At 38.0% G+C, this 23,331-nt stretch overlaps 1 protein-coding gene across 2 annotated transcripts in view; it reads left to right on the forward strand.

Moving 5' to 3' along the window:
* Positions 1-203: 203 nt before the first annotated feature.
* Positions 204-23,331, forward strand: part of CAPZA2 (capping actin protein of muscle Z-line subunit alpha 2) — a 34,252-nt gene continuing 11,124 nt past the window's right edge. The window contains exons 1-6 of one of the 2 annotated variants that reach the window (XM_074168797.1): positions 204-302; positions 15,843-15,906; positions 17,890-17,941; positions 18,659-18,722; positions 19,223-19,429; positions 20,618-20,697. In XM_074168797.1, the coding sequence (XP_074024898.1) occupies positions 264-302; positions 15,843-15,906; positions 17,890-17,941; positions 18,659-18,722; positions 19,223-19,429; positions 20,618-20,697 (506 nt within the window). In that variant the 5' untranslated portion in view covers positions 204-263. Of the gene's footprint in view, positions 303-15,797; positions 15,907-17,889; positions 17,942-18,658; positions 18,723-19,222; positions 19,430-20,617; positions 20,698-23,331 lie in introns of those variants that run through there. The other variant, XM_074168796.1, reaches the window with a different exon arrangement.

Raw genomic sequence — 23,331 nt, forward strand, 5'->3', positions numbered from 1 at the left:
CCTCACGCACACACAGCTCATCTCCACCGCCTCCCAACACCCGCACTCAGTCACACACTGCCGGGCAGAACATCTGAAAAATGGCAATTTTTAATCCCGGCTGCCCAAATCCCCTTCCTCTCCCCCGCCCCACAGCGAGACCCCCGCCCCGCCCCGCGCATGCGCACAGGCGGCGCCGCGCGACGAGCGGGGGGGGGCCCCGCCCTTCCTGCCTGTGAGGGAGGAGACGGGGGCGGCGGCGGCGGCCGGAGCCAGACGGGAAGATGGCGGACCTGGAGGAGCAGCTGTCCGATGAGGAGAAGGTAGGGGTGGGTGGGTGGGGGTGCCGCGCCAAGCCGGGCAGGGCCGGGCTGCCCTTTCTTCCCTGGCTCTCCGAGCCGGCAGGCTGCCGGGCGAGCTCGGCTCTCACCCTGTGGTTAGTGTTTTTCCCGTCGCCCCGCGGCCGGGCCTGTCAGTCAGGGGGGTGGGAGGAGGGTCGGCAGAGAGGCCGGGGGGAGGGCTGGCCCTGTCGCCGCTTCGGTCCCGGCGCATCTCCCACCGCTCCTTGTAGGGTGCGGGCCCGGCGGGGAGGCGGGGCCCGGTGTCCGGTGGAGGCGGCGGCGGCCGCTCAGCCGGCTCCCCGAGCCGCTGGGGTGGCGAGCACGGCCGCTGCTTGCCGCCGCCCCCGCCCGGTGGGCGGCGGAGGGCGGCAGGGAGAGGCAGAAAGGACGCGGAGGGAGTTTCCCTCCCCTTCCCCCACCTCCACTTCCCGTTTCCGAGGCGCCTTGCCCGTGCCGGCCGGCCGCGCCGGGGCACCGGCTCTGCCCTCCCTGCTGAGGGGCTCTGTGCTGCCGCCCCGGCCCCAGAGCAGGGCCGGCCTAGGCCACCGCCTCCCCTTTCACCTCCACAGGCTCCTCTCTGGGAGGAGAGAGGATACAAGAGATTTGGGAGAGGGGGAGGAGAGGGGTGGGGGATGAGGAAGGAGGTTTTACTTTCTATTAGGAGACAGTGATTGGGGAAGTGTAAAGTCAAGGAGCAGAGGGTCTGTGTTAAGGATATGAGCATGTGATTTCTTTTTATGGCAGTTGGAAACTTCTTAGGTTTAAGACAGATTTTTCCAGAAAAATCTCACAACGAGGAGGGTGTCTTGAAAGACTTCAGTTACCAGTGCTCCTTGTCTTCCTCTGTTGGATCCAGCTTCATGGCAGCTGCCTGTTTCAGAGCTAGGGTGTGGTGTTTTGTGTACATGGTGCTGGTGCACTGGCTCATGTCTTTATGTAATGCACAGTATTATTCATTTTCGACTTTGAAAATGTAGGTTTTTGTGGCTGTGGAAGCTATGAGATGACTTAAATGTGGGAGACATCAATAAATGACATTTCAAACTTCTTTGAAGTTAGAAGGAGGATGTCTGAAATGTCTAAACAATTACAATAAGGCAGAATTTTTGCATGTTTGAGGTTAACAGGACCACGTTTCAGAACTAGAGAGGCACTGATACGCCAAGAGATGCATAGTGCCAGGATCTCAGTATCTTTTTCCTAAGAGGCTTTAAGATTGTGCCCTCCTCTACTTAATTTACATCCAAATGCCACCTCTCTGTTGGTACAAGTAGTAATGTAATCAAGAAGTATATGTGGTAATCCATGAGTCTTTTAACCCTTTACAGAAAATACAAGTAACTCTAATCCAGTATGTTGTTCCTAGAGGGTATGTTTGAAAATATTACAAACTGTCTTGGCATCACTGAATGGTTGAGGTTGGAAGGGTTCTCTGGAGGTCATTTTGTCCAACCCCTCTGCTGAAGCAGGGTCATCTAGAGCAGGCTGTCCAGGGCTATCTGCAGATGGCTTGTGGAAATCTCCAAGGATGGAGACTCCACAACGTCCGTAAGCAACCTGTGCCAGTGCTTGGTTACCGTTGAAGTAAAAAAGTGTTTCTTTATGCTCAGGCAACACCCGCTGTCTGAGGCTTTTGTGTCAACTGCCTCTTGTCCTGTCAAATAATAAAAGATACAATGACGGTTTTATCTTGCATCTGTATGATCTGAGAAGCACTGCCTGGGCTTTGTGACTGATGGAGTTAAGTTCTAAACTTTCTTCTGTCCATTAATTCCAGTTTTCTCCCAAAATGGGTGCAGACTCTTCCTGCCTTGGTGTAAGTGAGTAGAATGAGCACTCTTCCATTGTAATTTTAAAGTGGTTCCTTTATCCTCTTCAGTCCCATATAAAATTGATTGCCCTGTCTAAGTGGATTTTTCCAAGCCTGCAAGTATATTTTATTGGCTAACAAAGCAAAGATAGGCAACACTGCAAACTCTTGGAAAAGCAGGCAAATATCCATGCAGATCTTGTGATGCCTTAAGATCTTAATTCTGGTAACATTTTATTTGTAAAATGATAGCACGAGTTAAATGTATTTCAAACATTCAGTTTTACTAAGCTAAAAAAAATGAGCTGGGTAACATTTGAAAAGGACACCCTTCTCACTCATCCAGTTGAGACTATAAATAAATGTAGGAGTAGAGGCAGGCAGACAAATATTCATTTCACAGAGGAAAAAAAAACTCACATTGCTCCTTTATATACTTCTTTTCCGATGATTAATATTAAAGGTTGATGCAGATGATGATGGTGGTGAAGTTTTGTAGGTAATTTCAATAGAGGCATAACTAGAACACTGATCAAAACTGCTGGAATTCAAGGAGGAAAGAAGGTGAACAAAATAACAGAACTTTTTTGTACCAGACTCCTAATAATGCTGTAAAAGCATAAGTAAATAGGAGATCAAGTGGTGTAGTGATATGACAAGTTCTGAAAGGTCTTTGATTCATGTCTTTGTGTATAGTCAGTAAATTTAAGTGTTGCAAAGGCAGCAAGTAATTCCATTTGTAGCTGCTATACCTTCCTGTTACTATCTAGTAGTCAGTTTAAGATGGTTGTATGCAGCTCTAACGTATTTCAGATTTAAAACTTGCAGTGTTTAGTGTAATTGAGAATACAGAAAGGGCGTGAATTGGAATAGTGGCAAAACAGAGAGTTACAGTTCAGGTAAAAAAGCTCTAAAACCAAGGAAGGAGAAGAGCCAGTTGCCAGAAGACTTGATTTCAATATGCAAGATTGCGTAACAGGTTTTGAACCCAGACTTATTTCTTAGATTCACATTTTAGCAGTGTGAGGATAAAATTGAAAAAGCTTTTTTTAAAAAAAAATCTGAGAATTATTTGTAGTAAATACAGTGTGTAAGGTTTGTGTACATCTGAGCATCTGAAGTTGGGCCATTGCCAGTGAAAGTTACTGGCTTTAGCATCTAGTACCAGGGATTTTCCAGTGCTCAAAGCAGCTTTTGTGATACACAGTGTTTTGTAGTTGCTTTATTCACACAGGTCACTGAAAGTTCAGAAGCTTTTAGATAGGTGGAATAATGTAAGTTTGCTTGCTTCAGTCTATAAATAAAAACGAGGTGTGAGAGGTGTAAATCTTGAAGCCCTGCACTCTTAAGGGAGATAGCAATGGGAAGTCATCACTTCTGTGCCCTTCCTATGGGTAATGCATCCTCACTTATGAAGTTTTGAATGCAAAACCTATTAATTTATCCAGCATATTTGAAGTAGGTTTGTTAAAATCTAGTAACCAGTTTTTTGCAGTTTAATTTTATTCCAATTTCGGTAGAAATTTTTTTCCTACCTGTGGCTATGCTGAACTAATAATCATATCTAAAAATGTTTTTAATGAGGATATTAGTGTGACTATAAAAGCTACAATTTATCTACATGAATATAGGCAATGATTAATGCAAGGTACTGATTTTACTATAAAAGTTGCACTTACTAATGTAAATATTCATTAAGAACCAACAGCATAAATGCAAAACAAGACTAAAAGTATTTAAATCATAAAACCAGTGTTCTGCAGTCCCATTTTTGGTGACTCAAAGGGGTGTGTTTACTGTAGGATTTTTTTTTTTTTTTTTTTTAATGTGAATCCTGTTCTCTACAAAGCACAGGAGTTAAATAGCTGTGTTGATACCAGGATAAAGCCTGAGAAAATCTGGATGCCTTTAGGGAGGAAAGGGGAGAATCCTTGTAGGAAAGGATAACAGATCGATTTATTTTTTTTTTTAATGCAAAATCAGCTCTTGCATTCCTTAAAATGCTGAGCATATAAATGTGGGAATTGTCAAACAATTATTTTTTAAAAAGGAACCATATCTCTTTCAGTAAGGTTATGTCTCAGTAGTTCCACTTGTTAAACCCCACCTTCCTGAACAGTAGGTCAGCTTTCTGTAATTAGAGCAAAACTTCTCTTCTGATGAGGAAGTAGTCCCATTTGTGAAAACGAACTCCCAGATATTTCCTGCTGCATTGGGTAACTTTGTAACATCTTAAATTAGGTGTCAAACCCTACAAATCTAATAAAGGTGGGTGTCTTACACCAACAAAACCGCAGTGTAGTTTTGTCAGATTGTTTAAGGATAAACTTGTTTCTTAGTGCTTTGAGATGAAAAGTCAAAGCCGGTAAAATGCATGCTCTTGTGTAACTTTGTCTTTAAAACGTAATACATTGACAGCAGATCAGACTTGCAGGTACAAGCCCACCAATGTGGGAGGTTCAGGCGTTTCCTTAATGCAAATACAAAACTTTTTTCTGAAACTACTTTGGAAGCATTTGTAGAATTTTTTGACCAAAAAACCCCTTACTTTTAAAAAATCTTTACGTGTATTAAAGCATACATGTGCTCTAAATCATTAATTTTGGAAGAATCTTGAATTCTGACTTTTAGAATTGCCCTGAATGGGACTTGAAGACTACAGATGATAAGGAGCAGAATGTGTTGGATTAGAAGCAGGATTTGAATAGCCTTTTCTGGGTATAATTTCACTGTAATCTATCAGGTAAATTTAAAGTACAGTTTTGCAGATGTCATTAATGTTCTTTCTTTGTACTTCATTAGTACACATTTTGATTTATATTTAAAAGTGCAACTTTACTAACATGTCTTGGAGGAGAACCTTGTGAGCTCTCGGGTTCTTGTTTATATTTAAATTCTGAATAGAACTGGAAATGCTGTAGCAGGTTCTGATGAAAGGTTTTTCAACCTTTCATACTTAAATGTCAGATAACTCAGTTACTGTTTAAGCATCTCTTCTGTTTAATTTACTACATTATCAAAGCTGTGAAAGTTAACATTTTTCCAAAAGTGAATGTAAGAGAAATTGTGTGGAAGGAATTGTTTTTACAAAGGTGAGGTTAAACTCAGTGGTTACACTTAGTAACATTTTGAGGAAATTCTTTAATAAGAATGAGGAAGTTGGGAGTTCTTCTCAGATTGACATGCAATTCTGAATATAGCAGTCCTTCCAAGATTAAGATTTTTGTGTATATCCTGGGATGATATAGTGTGTGGTCTTGAGTTGGGAATTAATTTTTTAAAAAATCCATCATACCCTTGAGATTGAGGGACAAAAGAGAAATTTTAATCACTTTGAGAAATTACAAAGTGTTCAACACTGTCTGAAAAAATTACCATATACTGTATGTATGTCCTACCATGACAATGTATGACTGCAAATAGTAACTATATTTATAAAGTCATACAGGCTGGAAGAAACTTCTGGAGGTGACTCAAATGCTGCTTGGTCAAAGTGGGCCAGCTTAGATCAGCTTGCTTAGGGACTTGCACTTTGAGTTTTGCATCTCCAAGGATGGAGCCTCCACAGGCTCTCTGGGTGATATGTTGTTGCAACGTTTGACTACACCCATGGTCAGAAACTTTTCCTAATATTTAATTGTTGCAACTTGTGTCCAAAGCTGGTTGTCTTTTCACTGTGGACCTCCATAGAAAGTTATTATGCAAAGCAAAATTATATGCTTTTTTGACAGGCTAAAAATAATTATCTGAAGCTTGAAGAAGAATACCTGTTATTCTAAATACAAGATCAGCAATTTCTAAAACTGCAGTTAATATATTCTTTTGTTAGTAGTAGTTTGAAGAAGTTAGGTACTTCTTGTGGATTATGACTTTTACCATGTTGTGGAGTATTTATAATGCAGTGGCACCTCAGGACCATCAAAAGCCCCATTCTTGCTACCTTTTTTCTTGCAGAACTGTTGCAGAAGAAGCATGCAACCCAGGAAACTTCATAGTTTTAGGTAGATAAGAGAAACTGATTGAACCAAAAATAGAGAAGTGTTACGAAACAAATTATTGGCAAATCCAGTAATGATACCAGACAATAATTTGTGATAGATAGGATTCTGTTGCCCACCAACACAGTCATCAACCTACTGTGTTCTGCTGTGATTTCACTTTTGGTTGATTTTGATTTTGGCACCCAAAGAGGAATAGGATAAGGATTTTAGCTGCATTATTTAGCAAAACAGTGTATTTTTCTCAGGCAGCACTGTATGGCATTCACTTTCAGTTTCTGAAAGCAGGATATAAAGGAGTTAGAACCACTTTTGTGGAAACGAATGCAGATTTTTCAGCATATGGAAATTACTTTTTTTTTTATCTTTGAGTAAAAAGCTTCTGAAATGTAAAATATTTTGAATACTTTCTTAACTTGACAGAAGGCATTAAAACTTTAATAGGTAACTTTGAGAGGGAATTTTAGGACATTGAAATTGGGAGGCATACAGTTAAGGTGGGACCTTATTCTGTGACCTTTTAATAAAGGCATTTTTCATAGAGCAAGTTCTGATACTCTTCCTTTTCCCTCCCTGCTGCTATTGAATCCAGGCTTGATGTCCTTGGAGTATCTATAAATAATGATCTTGGAGTAGTAGGAAGGATCACTTGAAAAATGTAGGCTTTGTGTTGGAAGAATGCTTTGCAGGTATGAACCAAGTGCTTTTTAGGTTATAGTAGATACGGATCTGTAAAGACTGCTGAGAGAGAGATCTCATTGCTGCAACTAGGGAGCGCGTGTGTGGGGCTGACAGAACGTCTTCATTCTGTATGTGGGAGATGATGCCATCAGTTTCTTTCTTTGCGAAGTCTTAGCCTTTTCTTACAGCTTTTACTTCTCAAACACAGTTTAATGCTTTTGCTTTTGACTAAATGTAAAATGTTACTACTTTTTCAGTTTTCAATGAGTGACTTTTGCAAGGAAATTCTGAGATTTTTTTTTTTTATGCTTATTATCTGTTGTCTATCTGGTCCATAAGCAAAGTATGCAATTGCTCAGCTTCTGAAGGTTTTATGGGTAAGATTTACTCATAAATTTACATCAGACCAATGACTGCATTAGACCTTTGTCAAATCGAATGAGATTTCTATTTAGCAAAGAGAGTGCTAGCCTCTAGCATGTTTCCCCAAACAATATTTTGTTTCTTGAGTTGATTACATATGTTGGGGCTTGACCCTACAATGAGATAGGAAGTATCAAAGAATGATATAGTTTGAGATGCTAATATTTTAAAGCACCTGCTGGATACTCTCCTGAGACTGCAATTTAATGCCGCTTTGACACACCTCCTATTCATTCTTTTTTCTTTTTTGTTTTTTCTTCTTTTTTTTTCTTTGCTATTTTTTCTCAGAGGGCCCTTTGGAAGTTACTGAAAGCAGCTCTTGTCTAAGCTGTGAAACTGAGATGTTCTTAACCTTTTTTTTTTTTCCCTTGGTTGCTCATATTATGAGCTTTCATGTACATAGCTGAAAAAAGGACTACTATATTAAAGATAAAAACTTGCAGTAAAGATGGTGCAGGAAGAATGTTCTGTATGACAAATTTGAGACATGTACCGCTATCGGTAATTTTAGAATCACTTTTGCATGTGTGTGGTTTTCTTGGCTTATTTGTTTTCCAGCCAACTACTAAGAAGACATAGGCTTTCAGAGAAATACAGATGTGGGGAAAAATAATATAATGTATTCTACTTTCTGTATTATAATTACAAGCAAATTTTTTCAGTTCAGAGCTTTCAGTAGTTGATGGTGATAGTGGAAGCCAAAGTTTCAGGTTGATCTTGATCCTGTAACATCTACTAACAAAACGTAACTTGTTTCACTAATTTGAGACCAGTACAATTCTTTTAATATGTTTCTGAATTTAAATATAGGAAGTGCATGGCATAAAAAGGTGTTCAATTAGATACAGTCAGCAGTAATAAAAGTAGCTGCAAAATGACATGGGGGAGATTTATCTTCTCTAATTTTCTTCCAGTTAGTCCTGTGTATTATCCAAGTAACATACATTGCTTTCATATTCCTCTTTGCTATCTGTACCTTATACAGTGACTTTCATAAGTCCTGGTTTGGGTTTGTTTGGGTTTTTTTTGAATCCTTCATCTTAATATGATGTGGTGCGTAAAGCAATTTTAAGATGGAGACTTCTATAATATTTAGATACTCTGCTGCTGAAACGCCCCACAGTGAAACAATCAGCACCTTTCAAAATGGTTATTTTTCTGAAAATAAATTTCATTATCCAAGTCAGTTCTTCAGGTAGAAAGAATGCAGCTAGAATACCTTATGCTGTGTAAGATTTGCACCATTATTAAGTGCTGGTACTATTACATACTCTTAAATATTTGTATATTAAAAATAATTGGGGGAAACACGTTCTACAGAAGCAATGCAGCTTCAGGCATTACTATGAAGGAAATGTCTGTTCGGTCAAAGCCATAGGCAGGGAATGCGCCCCTCCTTTCCTGTGCCACAGAACCACATTTTTGCAGCGTTTTCTTCCTCTGCTCTCTCAGAAGCAGAAGTGAATTGAATGTGCTACAGTGCATTTTTCAGTTGAGCTTGGCAGGAAAGCTGAAGTTGCAACACTGCTTTTTATGTTCATTCCATCTCTACCAGAGTCACTGCCTTTGCTCTATGTTTGTGTGAGATGCTGCATGTTTCGTGATGCTGCTTCACTATTTGAAATTTTACCCATGGGCATGGATGTTTTGTGAGATGCTGAGAAGACAGTTTGCTGCTGACATGGGGTAGCCCCTTTCTCACATATATGTTCTCAGTGCTTGTCTAGCCTTTTGAAGGCTTATTTACCTCACTAAACTGCTGGCAGCAAGAAGCAATGATTATTTAAAGCTCGCTTGATAAGTGAATTGGTTGCTATGTTCTTGCCACCTTCTAAAGCTATCCTTTAGCTAGATCAATTTGTTTCTCTGGATGCTTGCATAAATAGATGAACAGTAGTAATACAAAGGAGTTTGTAAAAATGGATCACGGGGTTTATTTGGGAAGAAGCAGGGAGATTAGTCATTTTGGTGGCAGCAGAAGCATGGTATTAGGTCAGTTTATGCCAATTAGGAAACACTCCTAGCTCTTTTTTTAAAGATGTATTGTAATTGCTGGTGTAACATCCTGGGAAGTATGTAACCTAAAAATTTAATGAGCAGTTGGAGCAGTAATACCAAGTATTTACCTGTCCAAAGGAGAAGCCAGCTACATTTGTTGTTTTTTGTTTGGTTTTTTTTTTTAATTGAAGGGTTTGCAAACTCAAAAACTATGTTGATGTTTTCAGCGCTGACAGATCATCAGGCATTGTATCTTGCAAGAGATTGAACCTTATCACAGAATGATACAGAGTTGGAAGGGGCCTCTGAGATCATCTAGTCCAACCCCCCTGCCAAAGCAGGTCCACCTAGGGCAGGTTGCACAGGAACATGTCCGGGTGTGTTTTTAATGTCTCCAGAGACGGAGACTCCACCTCTCTGGGCAGCCTGTACCAGTGTTCTGCCACCCTCAAAGTAAAGAAGTTCCTCCTTACATTTAGATGGAACTTCCTATGTTCAAGTTTGTGCTCATTACCTCTTGTCCTGTCACTGGGCTCCACTGAAAAAAGGCTGGCCCCTTCCTCTTGACACCCACCCTTTAAGTATTTATAGGCATTGACCTTAGACTGTGTTCCTTGATGTGCTACATGTGTCAATGCAAAATTAATTTTGACTAGTAGAAGATGTCAGAGCAGATTTTTTGATCATTAGGAAGTAAAGCTGCGTATTCAAAAATAACAGGTCAGCTGAACTCAAAGCACGCGTTTGAATAAAACTCGGAACTCGACAAAAGGCTTGTCCAGTTTTATTCAGTATCACTCCAGGTAGTACAAGTAGAATTCCTGAATGACTTGCATGTTATTGTGAGTGTGAATTACGGGTCTTGAGAGAATTGGAACTTAACCTAGTTTGAATCAGCTTAACTGTGTTAATATTTCTGTAACTATGGGCTAATTATAAGAAACCCCTGTAACTACCTGTAAATACAGTTCAGTGGGTCAAGACAAAGCTATTTGTTTCATTGCCTGCAGAAAGGCTTTCTGAACCAACAACTATGGCAGAAGGTGTGACGGTGGGAATAGGGTTCTCTGGACTCTTTACTGTTCCTAGAGCAGAACCAAAGAGTTCCCTTCTCCCCAGTGTGATATCTCGTCCACCTTTTTGCCAAACATGTTCCTGTGAGTGGGAGATTTGTTTCGTTTTATAAGGAAGCAAGGGTGCTCTCAGGAATCCAGAATATAAATGCATGATACACAATGCTTTGGTCCTGCTGTAACACTTTCTATAATCACTGATAACAGTAACTGCTGGAAGCTCTTTATTTTATTTTTTTTCCCTGTGATTAGCAACAAGGTTGTCTTTGAGTGGAAATGTATTGTGGAGGTCTTCTGTTACCTTCCCCACTCCACATTTTCATGCAGGTCTTAGGTAAAAAGACCTTTTAATATCTGCTTCACTATTTAATTTTTGTTGCTCTGGAGCAGTAAATGTTAACTTGTTATGAGTGTAGAGGAAGGGTGGGTCTCCCTGCTGCAAGGAGTTCACAGCTGAACTTGAATTAAGTGATGTGTAGAAAAGAGTAAGGGCAAAATATGTGGTTTCTTAGCATCTTGCTTACCAGCACCTTTTTCCTGCCCAGCATGGCTGTTGATCGAAGGAGGGAGCTGTCAGGGTGCTTGGCAAATACAGCTGTATTTCAGTTAAGTTAAAAAGGGTAAAAGAAAAAGGGAAGGGGGGGGAGAGGAGCGTGAGAGGCGGAGCAGAAAAGCTAACTGCAGTTTTAATGTCTCTATTATTGTTAGGTGTACTTTAGCTGATTATCAGGAATGAGCATATCTTAGCAGAGCTGTTGTGAGAGCCCCTGCACTTCTGTGAGCACATATTCATGACCATATATAGGCACATACAGTGCAGAAGGTCGGGCTTTTTCAACCAGTGTCAGTTCCGATGTGCCAGGAACAGGAAGAGTGGTTTGGGGGCATTTGAAGTCAGTGCGTATAACTTCTTTAAAATAAAACAAACTTCAGAATGGCTCAGTCTGGAAAACGTAGGGAAGTAGGATTTCTTTATGTATCTGATGAATGTCATGCCTTGAGAGAAATTAGATTGTGAAATAAAAGCAAAAGCATGAAAACAAGGCAGATCTAGCATAACTGTGCCATTCTCTACATTGCTACCTCTGTGTTTGTGTAATCTGAAAACTGCAAATACTGTCATAACTGAGTGTAGGCATCTGTTGACAGACTAATTGTTTTAGTCTCCAGCAGAATGAAGAATTAGGCATTATTATGCCTAATATCCATGCTCATCACATAAAACAAACCTGTCCTCTTCTCTTTTGCTAAGCTTCTGAGTCTGAATTTTTACCTTAACTGAAATAGTTTACTTTAGTTACAAGATTTTTGATTTTATAATGTGGTGGGTAGCATTTGGCTTCAATTGAGAAAGTAAATCTCGCTTGCTCTTGCCTACTGATGTCAGACTTCCATTTAAGTGAAGATTGATGACTCTAACTGGCGTATATGTGAAAATTGGATAAAGAGAAGACCTGCAGTGGGGTACGCTTCCCTTCTTAATGTTTCAGAAGTTTGGGGTTTTTGGTTGTTTTATCATTATTATTTTTTTTAACCTCCTCTCAGCCTCTGTATGATTTGTCCAAGTTAATGCTCAAACCTGCATGAAGTCACATTTCATGAAAATGCATTTAGATTGGTTTTGTGCATTCTTTGTGAACCATTGGTGATCAGATGTTCTGGATTAGTGAACTCTGAAGCTTATAGTTTCTTGCAAGCCACTCTTCAGACATTTAACTGAAAACAGTGACTGTAAATCTAATCTTGGAAACTACATCAATAAAACACTGTCTTAAACTCTAGGTGGTGTTTTGGGAGTAACTAGAGTAATAAATGGAGAAACTTAGGTGTTTTCCCAGTCTTGGCTTTTGAGTTTTCTAAAGGAACTCTCAACTGTAACCTAATTTTTTTGTTAATTGCTGTTACGTGCTTAAGGTTCTTCTACTGTGTGTGAAAGTGCAGTTCTCTTGAATGGAAAAAGTTTTGTCATTTAGACTTCTAAAATGTTATGTTGTTTCTGTTTTGACTTGTTCAAATAGGTTCTAATCAATTTTTAAAATTCTCAATGTGTTGAATAACCAGCATTGGTTTCAACTGTAATGCATCTAATTGAAGTGTTTGTTAAACGGTTTTCGGCAAAAATAGCTTCCTGTCTGAACTGGGTTATACTGCAGTTTAGTTTTTTGCCTATTGCTTTGTATTACAAGAAATGTGCCTCTTGCTTTATGTGCATTTTTAAACATTTTTTTCTTTATTTGCCCATAAAGGCCACATTTTGTATGGTCTTTCCCTTTGTTTAAATTGTGCTTCCTCAAGTGATAGAAGAGCCTGTGGCTTTTTACTGCCTAAAGGGGGGGATTTTCATCTCATTGTGGCTCACGAAGGTGTATTGCTTTATACTTCAGTATCAGTCTGGCTTTGGAAAAAAAGAACCTCCTTTAGAGCATTTATTTCTGGAAAAACTCCGTGGCAATAAAGTAGCCATAAGTGCTTTTCAGTTCTTATGTGTTAAGTGAGACTACTGGATTTAATTCTTTTATACGGGCTGCTTCTATGTATGAGTTGAGGAAATACGGCTCCTTCAGATACTCATCTCCACAGATAAGTAAATTTGGTTTAACTGCTGAAGAAAAGTGGATTGGTTTTAAATGGGCTTCACAAAGGCAGGTTGGCAAAGTGCAGGGTGTGTCTTGGCTGACAGACTTAACTTCTGAAGATACATTAGGTTTTTTGCTTCTGTAAGCATGAATATGCTTTATACTTCTTGATGAGATGTTCATTGCAAATTTGCATGATTGTGTTAATCTGTCCTATAAAAAGTGTCATCTATGATGAATTACCACATTTAAAAAATTCTCATTGAGGAACTGAATTTACTAATAAAATGTTCATTAAAAGTAATGTTTAGCTTGGTCTGTCCTGAGGAAACATCTGTTACTATGGAATACCTCTGAATGGATGTTACTTATACTATAGCTAATTTGACTGATAAGAATAGTTATTAGTGGTAGTGAAAAAAGAAGCAAAACCAGTTTTACATTACCAAAACTGCTGGAAGTGAGGTATTATTCCAGTTTTAGTACGGACTTAGTATCTCACCTTACAGATATTACCAGTTCAAAGCACATGGTCAGAGTGCAGTTTGGGCCCCCAAGTTTTGCTTAATTTTGCTCATTTAGCTGCTGCCCAGCCCAAAACTGAAGGATCATTTATTTTGGAACTCAAAATGTCTCTAAGTCTTGTTTCTCTGCTTGCCCAGAGCTAACTCTGCCTTGGCAGGGGTAAGTAGTACTGTTCATGTCCTGAAGTCAAACACCCAAGAAACAGTGTCCCTTCATCTGATCTTGAGCTGGGAGTCAGTCTGATAGGCCTCATACTTAAGAGCAGGTATCTGACTAAATTCCAGTCTGATTCTAGAATCTCTTAATTGGTCATTTGATAAAATGTCCTGGTAATATAGAGCCTTGGAGCCTGTCTTGCCCTTCTCCTTCATGAGTGGTTCAGTAGTACTGTAGGTTAGCTATATTTCACGCCCTTCAGGTTTCTTTGGATTGAGCATTAAGCTTGTGTACACTGTGTACGGAGTGCCCTGATTTCAGCAGGAGAGGTATGGAGTATGTCCTCACTCTAGAAAAGTGTGCAGGCTGGTGGTTAGGGTAATCTGGCTAATGCAGATGAGTTTACATTCCATTGGGTCGAAGGATACAATCCAAGTCATGCTTTCTTCTTATCTGGGCAAGTGCTTTAGTAAGCTGCCATAGAAGAAAGAAGAGGCTCTTGCCTCTCTGTCTCTTGAGAAGAGTAAACTCTATCGCATTTACCTCAGTAAAATGCAAATTTATGTTTATATGGAAAAAGCAGTTCTGATTTAAGTTATGTGAGGCAGCAGATAAAGGCCGTCTTCAATCCAGAATGTAGCATTTGGTTTAGAAAGTTGGGGACTGATAACCTTTCATTTCCATTAGCCAGCTCTGAGTGGCTGTGTGCTGACAGCTAGTGAGCAGAGAACTGCCTGGGCTAGTCATTTGAGATCTCATTGAGGTTTGAACACTGCTAATGAGGCAACTAAGCACCCTCTCAGGACACTCTTAAGCTTGAACCACCTCTCCTGGAGACCATTTTCTGGACCTTGTCAAGAACCAGGGGCCCAAGCACTGGCTGTATTGCTACCCTTGATTATAAAAGCTATTTACAAGTCAGTTCAAGAGCTCTAGCATGCTCAGATAGTTCTTCTATTGTTTCAAAAATATCTAAATGTGTAAATGTAAAGCATTCTTGGGTTATTTTTAGCTATTTGTTAATGGAGTATGTGCTTCTGGAACATCTTAATTTCAAACAAGAAGCCCAGAGAGTGCAGACAATGAGTCTCCCGACTCTTTTCCATAGAAATATAACTGGAGGTGTTAGAAATGGGGAACTATGGTTCAGGTAGTAACCTGTATTTGAATAATGACATCGTGGATGCGAGAGAGCTTTGAATGTCTCCTGAACTGGGATAACTGTGAAGTGTGAAGGATAGGAACTTTTGTCAGGTTAAGTTAGGAAACTGACATTTATTTATTTATTTTTATAATGGGTGCCCTTAACAGTTTTAAGGGGGAAAGAAAAATGAATGAATACAAGTCTGCTGAGTGACATTCTGCAAGTAAGGTAATAGTTGAAAGGTTGCTTCACATCCCTCCCCCCACCCCCGAGGAAAAAAAAAAAAAAGCTTTTTTATGTTCCTTTTGCAAGCAGATGTGTCTGGAGCTGTGCAGTGAACTATTTCGTGGAACCGGTCTGAAAAAATAGAAAAATAACTTTTCTAAATTCGCTCACTGTGCAGTTGTACAAGTGCTTGTGCAAGCAGGAGGGAGAAAGGCAGGGCAGGTGTGCCTACTTTTAATGGAAGTACTGGCTTATGCTTTGTTTTGTCTGCAAGAAGTTGTGGCTGAAGGCAGTTGCTTAAGGACTTGCATTAAAGAAGTCTTCAAGGTGCTTCTTTAAATTTTATCTGCTGATACTGTGGTACTAAGAGGCCTTACAGGTAGATGCAGGTGAAATTGTATGATTTAGTGTCTACATGAGCGTTTTTAAGCTTATGTAATCTATTGATTACTGTCTAGCTCAGGGCCTTTTGGAAAGTTTAGAACCATAGGATGTGTAGTAAAATGAGAGGAGATGCTTTGAAGAGAAAATATATCTTCATGGTTTTTGCCTCTCTTGGAATGTGTGTTGATTCCTGGGCATCCATGGACTGAAAGTTGAAATACATTGTGAATATATTACTGATCTTATTTGTTGTATTATTGGCAGAAGGAAAAAGATTAATATAAAACGTGACAGACTCAGTTTCTCTGCTTCCGTCACATATAATCTCCTCTATTCTCTTTGAAGAGGTGGAGCTTTATATTCTGTGTTTCTAACAAAGATAGAGGAGTTTAAATAATATGAACAAGTATATGAAACAGTGGGAGTCGTACAATTCCATGTCTGGGTATTAAAGCCATACAATGCATGGTTGGTTTGAATAGGAATGAATACAAGTATATACAACCACATAATTGTTTTTGTATTTAAGGTGCGTATAGCAGCAAAATTCATAATCCATGCTCCTCCTGGGGAATTCAATGAGGTGTTCAATGGTGAGTATCTGACTGCTCTGTCCTTTCATTTAAGGCATCTATATTCAAAATACTGATTTTGAATTGCTGTCCTGAATTTCATATAGCTTATATTGTAGCAGCTCATTTGCTGTAAGAGCTGGTTTTGTAGCTTGGCATAAAAAGCTTTGCAGTCACAAGACAGCTTGGTGTTTAAATGAAAAAGGAGGAAAGTACCACTTGTCTTTGTGATGTGAGAATGAGCTTTCTTTCTGTTTTTAATTAGTCATGAATTAACAGTTGCTAGGGTTTTCATTTAGAACACACAGGTACTCTTCCTTTTTTCGGTCTTTGATAGGCAAGTACATTTTTCAACAGAAATGAGCTGAAATGAAAATATTTTGGTATGGTTGGTTGTTTGTCTTTTTTTTTTCTTAAAGAAGGAATATCATTGCAAATACTTAACTTTGAATATACAAAGGACTACTGCTTAATGCCAGTTGTGGAAAGAATATTAATCTTCTCCGAACATTTTTAACCCTTAAATTCTGGGCACACTGATTTTACTGAGTGTATTGGTAAACTGAAAGTAAACTTGAAATTAGCTTCTCTCAACTGTTGTTGCCTGAATTTTGCCCAAGATGTTTTTCTTTAAAAATTATGTTTGTCTTGCATCAAGATATGTGGGCATACATATCATATAAGAAGGCATATGTCTTGTAGCTGTAGCTTACAAGTATCTCTGATGTTACTTAAGTAAGTTTAGTATACTAAACTTTTAGTTTTTGTCAGGCTGGAGAGAGCTTAAATTTGTTAAAGAATGTAAAGTTTTTAGAAGTGCCTTGTTCTTCAGTTAAACTGTGACTCACTGATTATTATTTAAGCTTAGCTTGTACTGCATTTGTGAAATGAACTGTTGGTGAGCTGCTCGTTAACCCACCTCCCTGAAGGTTAATACCATTTCTTATAGCAGTACTGCTATAAACTTTGTTAAGCTAGTTCATAGTTGCAACTACCTGCTCAATACAGTGTTCAATGAGATTCCGACTGACATCTTCAAAAAAAGAGAAAGATTTAAATTCCAATTCTGTAAATTGTGATTCTGTTAGTTTGGTTTGTCATGGCTTTTTTGAGTTTCTGGGTTTTGGTTTGTTGTTTTTTTTCATTTGGAGTGTTCTCTTTTGTGTTTTGGTTTGGGGTTAGTTTTTTGGTGTGGGTTTTTGGTTGTGGTTTTTTTTTTTTTTTTTGAGGTTGGTTTTTTAAAGAAAAAATATTTCAAATATATTCCCAATTTTTTTTTTCACTTGCATGATACCTTGGGAATCTTTAAAAGAGTTTAGAATGTTATAGCGAGACTAATGATCAGTTAGTTAATGATCAGTGCATTAAATTGGTATTAAAATAGTGCTTAGTAAATAACAAGCCAATAAGTCAAGTACCTAAATAGGAATTTGCTGCATAGTAAATATGAAGTCATTCTGAGAAGAGTATTGGCTTTATTCTATGTTTATATGTTCCTTGTATGATGATAGAAGAAATGATATTGTGATATATTGTGCTCTGACTACTAAGTGTCATTAAGGAATGAGAGCAAAAATAGTAAGGCTTAAAAAAAAAAAATTAAGTGAAACACATATCATATTAGTCTCATTAAAATACCGTAACCACTACCATTAGTACAGTGTGAGGGATTTCTTAGTTTACATCTTAAAAGTGAACTCATTTGAGTCCTGTGCTGTTCTCATTCAGAAATTCTTTAAAAACTAGTTTGATGGATTCCTAGGGTTGTCACACAGAATATGGCTTATCTGTTTACCAGATTGTCTTGGAAGGGATCCATTTCCATACTACTGTTCTCATTTTCTTCAGTCAAAATTGTGAAATATGAAGCAATACATTTCCTACTTAGTAATCTCTATGGGTGGTTTGGGTTTTCTGTTTTGTACAGTCTGTTGACATTTGTTACGTGACTGAAACAAGTTTCTGAGTTAACTGTACTTTTATGTTGTAAATATCTCCTTTCAGATGTTCGGTTGCTGCTTAATAATGACAATCTTCTCAGGGAAGGAGCCGCCCAGTAAGTACCAGATGCCACATACTCAGTTGCATAAAAGCAAGATGTTTTTCAGTTAGACTTACACTGTCAGCAAGTGATTTTGTCTAAAAAGATGTGTGCTTGGCAAGTAAAAATCCTGTTACGTGTGTTGTGCATCTTTGATCAAGATTAAATTCTTAGCAGAGGAAAGATCTGTATTGTATCCTAACGATTAGAGCAACTGTTATGGAAAAGGGTGACCTGGATTTTGGAACTAGTCTCCATCTTTTTGGATTTTGTTTTCTGTTTCTTGGTGGATGTTATAGTCACTGAACACCTGTAAGATACTGCTTCCTTAGACCCTACTTTTATATCAGTACATCATGCCTACTGCATTTTATGCCAAAATTAGTTTCATCTGTAAGAACAGAGATGTCTGACTTAGGTTGGATCCCTGTGGAATTTAAACTTTATATCTGTTCCTTCAGTTTCTATGGGTTACTGTAAAGTTTATATGTTTGTCTGTATCAGGTTACTTTTGAACATAAATCATTGTGTAATGGTGGTTGGAATCTGTAATATGAGCACTGAATGAACCAAGGTGATTCCAAGAATTTGGGCCTGTTAGATAATGAATCATTAATGTAATTTCTTGATGCATCATCACCCAGATTATTAGCTATTATTTAAATCTCTTACAGCTACTAAGGAAAAAGATTGTGCTTGATGCAGGCTTCTGGTGTTTTCTTTCTCTTGTAGTGCATTTGCACAGTACAACTTGGACCAGTTTACTCCAGTAAAAATTGACGGTTACGATGAACAGGTATGAATACAATTAGGTATTTGCAGTGTTCCTTAAACTGTTAAAGATGTCCTGGTATTTTAACATATCTTGGCAAGAAAATGAAACGCATCTTCCCTGCCAAAGTATAGAGATTATGGAACTCCAATAGTACCGGTTCCGTAAGATAATCATTTAGGGCATCTAAAGAGCTTGAAATGTCAGTTTGTGTTGTTGGCCTGAACTCAGTCAGACCTGATTTGGAGCTGTAGAAACAATTTGCTCTGTCCTTAATACTAGAAAATGTGAATTTCTGTATTGTATTATTTGTTGTAGTAAGAGGGTAAGATTCAGGATTAATTTTTTTTCTGAGTTAGTGTGTCACGTTAGCCTTGTCCTCACTTGCTATATGCATATTTTGTTTAAAATGTGAGTCTTTGGATATGAATAAGCTCCAGTTAAGTGTCAGATATGATTAGATTTGGCATGGTATTTTTTTTTACTCTTTATTCAATATTATTAACTAAAACTTTATGATACAGGTTTTGATAACAGAACATGGTGATTTGGGAAATGGAAAATTTTTGGATCCCAAGAACAAGATTTCTTTTAAATTTGATCACTTAAGAAAGGAGGCTACTGATCCTAGACCCCATGAAGTTGAAAATGCCATAGAATCCTGGAGGAATTCAGTTGAAACAGCAATGAAAGCATACGTGAAAGAACACTACCCAAATGGTGTCTGCACAGTAAGTACTAAATCATATAACCACTGTACTGCTACAGATAGATATCTTAAAAAAAAAAAAAAATTATTATTTGTAAACCAGGAAGATAGGCAATTTCAACTGTAAAGAATTTAGTCCTGTCAAGGGTTCATACAGGGAAATGAGGGAAAGCTTCAGAAGAGTTTAATATTTCAGCTATTGGATTCCTAGTGTGTGGTTACTGCAGGTCATAGTGAAGACTTACTTCTCAGTTTTGAAGAATTTTTATTTCGATTTCTTAAAGCATTAGTGCCTGCTGTAGACTACTGCAGGTTGATCCCGTTGATCCTGGCTACCTGGCTGGCTACTTTAACAAAAAAAAAAATCCATAAGAAACAAATGTCTGTCTTGGCTTGGTTTACTGACAAAACTGTCAGTAAAGCAACCTGTTTTGTCAATCGTATCTCCTATATATCAAAATGCTGTGTTCTTACCACCAGCATTAGCTGGGTTCTGATGGCTTCTTAAAATGAAACCTCTCAGTCTGTACTAAAATAGTGTCCATTTGCTGTTAGGAGCCCTATGACTATGTGAAGTTCAGCAAACTGATCTGATGATAGCTGTCCCGTGCTTTGTAGTAACTTGATGGAAAAACTAACTGGGGCAAGGGGAGAGGGCAGAATAAAAATCAGTTGCTGAGGTAACAAGTTGAATTGGATTCCCAGGCAGTCAGATGAGTTCTAGCTTCTGTAAAGGAAAACAGATTACATGTTCATTGAGATAATTTTTAGCAGTATTTGATTTTAGGGGATAAAGCAGAAAAGAGGACCAAACCCACCCTTTTAATCACCTTTTTGCTAGTCTGTAAAAGCTTAAATCATCATTTGGTTGTAGAATAGCTGGTATCTGAAACCAGCTGGTAACATTGTCACAACAGTCACTGCTATAAGCTTAAAATTCCTATAATTGCAGAAAATGAGTTTGCGGTATGTAAAATTTCAGTTAAGATGCTTGACCTTCATGTTTTCTAATCTTAAATTTTTCTGCATTGTAATATGTACTGTAATGTTTCAGGTTCTGAATATTATGTAAGAATCATAGTGGTTATAAAATTGAATTTTACAGCTTATGTAATGATAATAGAACTAGATATCTATGCTGCTTGAGCAAGACAGATACCGAAACTTAAACTGTGTTCTTTATGTATTTTTTTTCTCATTTCTAATTAAGGTATATGGTAAAACAATTGATGGACAGCAGACCATTATTGCATGCATAGAGAGCCATCAGTTCCAAGCAAAAAATTTTTGGTAAGTTTCTGTATGGATACAAATACAGTAAAATACACCTAACTGAATAAATCCACTAGTGCCGTTACACTCATAATCCTTAGTTAGAGAAGGTGGTGCATATAAATCTTGCATCTGATTTTTTTTTTTTTTTTTTTTTTCTCCTTCCACCTCAAGTTTTCCTGCCAAAACTGTAGAAATCTCTTCCTTTTTGGTAACTAAAATGACAGACTGCACTCCTACAACTCCTTTGCGGAGCTTTGGGAGCTTTGTAAAATTCCTTATGACTCTTCCAGTTTATGACACCGTCCGCAAAACCCGTGCCTGTGTTCCGTAATACAGTTGATTCTGCTTGTGTTGCTTCCTTTGTGAGTGACTGAATAAAACCAGCTCCTTCTAGTTTTCATGTCTTAGAGAAGTAAAACGAGTAAAGATTAATTTACTGTAGGACTTGAATCTTTAATTTTTGGGTGAGGTAGATAAAGGTGGTCCTGGATGAAACGAACTCTTAAACTGCAGTTTGATTGATTTTTTTTTTTTTTTTTTTTTTTTTTTTTCCTTTGGTGTTTGGTTGAAAGATGTTTTCCACAGTCTGGAATGAAGTTTGGATAGGTCCTGTCAGGGAAATGCCAGGAGCTGAGATAAATATCACAGTATTGGAGTTGGGTTAAGGAAGTATCTCCTAAAGATATATAATATATGCAGTTGCCTGAAAAAATGTATTTCATTATTATTTTATTTGTTATTTTGCATCTGCTTGAAATTATATTTAGTAATCCCATGGGTAATGAATAAAAGTGCAGAAATCTTTGTTTTCTGGTGCTGAAGATGAATATTACATACAGACACACGCTGAAATTACAATGCATGTATCAGTTAAATGATTTGCCCAGTATACTGTTCCATAGATTTTAATTGAATTTGCACAGTTAATAAATAATTTCTTCTATTGACTTAAATTTGACTAGTTAAGTCTGCATGTTTTACATCAATATTAAAAGTAACTTGAAATAATACTGATTTTTCTTTTTAGTTTAGAAGTATGAGTGAATTTTGGTATTCCAAATAGTTACTTTAATATTATTTCAAGAAGATGAACAGATATGCAACAACCTTTTATAGATGGAGAAAATATTTCTTGAAAGTTTTCTTTAATAAAGTTATGGTCAGACATCTATGGGTAAATATTGAACTTGTTTTTAAGAGTTTTACAGGGGGATAGTCAGACTCTAATTCTCATTCTTAGCAAGTTTTAATGAATGTTTATTGGTTTGGGGAATTTGGGAATGGAGGAATGGATTCGAGGTTAACGAGGCTCCTCAGTTATCCAGCTGTATGTCTGGATATCCAGCGCAAGCCACAGCCAGTATTTATTATCCCAGCTTTTCAGGCATTTGGAAGGCTGGCAGCTTACCGTGAAAGCAAGTGTATTGCATGATAGAAAATCATTACATGCCAGAAAAAAGTGTTCTATGAATTTCTGAAATACTATCAACACAGTAGGATAAATGGTTTATTAAAGAATGTGAAAGAAAAGGAAGAACAGTCAGTCTCTTAAAAAACATCTTAGGTCAGCAGAGGTAAATGAAGTACTGACACGTTGTTTTTAACTTAGAGCGTTTCCTACAGAAGGATACTTCTGAACTTGAACTCTTTTCTTGGAATAGCATCTTAAGGACAAAAAGAAATCCCAAGTGGAAACGTTGTGGTCCTCTTAACTTCAAGGACCATAAAGTGACTAAGAAGCAAACAAATCTATTAGCTAGCCGTGGAATCCCATGCATCTAAAAACTAATATTGTACCTAAAATGTAGTTCAGCACATAAGCTTTCTTATAACTAATGTGTCGGTCTTAAGGCTACCAGTGATATTAGCGTCACTGAGTTGGGTGACCCTTTCAGTTTTCTCAGGGACGAGAAACAAGCTTCTGAATTTTCAGTGATAATCTATAATTTGGATATCGGCTGAAATAATAACCAATGGCTTTATAATTGAGTTAATGTTGTTAGTATCTAAGATATGCCAGTATAAATTGTTAGTAGGTGTTAATCTTAAAGTCTTTATCTCTTTTTCTCCCCTTGTTGAATGCAATGGAACCTATGTCTGAAATTAGTAGGATTGGAATTCATAGTATCAACTTTCTTTCCTTCTCTAAGTACAAAGGAGAAATTGAGAGACAGCCACAGTACATTCTTAATATAGCTCTAATGTACTAACTTTCTAATCCACTAACCTCCTAACTAAATAAGAAAATGTCTAGTCTGCAGGAAAGAAATCAGGTGAAACTACAATCTCTCCGTACTGTTTTCCAGATGTTTGAAACTCCCTTTAGGCAATTTGGCAAGGATATTGAATTTGTGGAAGGAAACTGGAAGGAAATAGTTGCCCTGGAACAGAAATTCTAGAAGAGTTGAAAGGCCTAGTTATAGTTCAGCATAGCGGAAGGTCTTGCTACTTTGATGTTCATTCCATTCAAGTTTTTCATAGCCTGATGTGAAATGTGACTTCAGCTGATCCAGCAAGTCATCCAGGTCCCAGAAACAGAATATTAACACTATATACCTAATTAATAATGAAGGAGGGAAAGAATGTTGGAGGCTTTAGGTATTTTCAGGAGTTAAGTCCTATTGTTAAAATGTCCTTACTAGTAAATCT

Source organism: Numenius arquata, chromosome 2, assembly GCF_964106895.1.
Source record: "Numenius arquata chromosome 2, bNumArq3.hap1.1, whole genome shotgun sequence".
Taxonomy (NCBI): Eukaryota; Metazoa; Chordata; class Aves; order Charadriiformes; family Scolopacidae; genus Numenius; species Numenius arquata.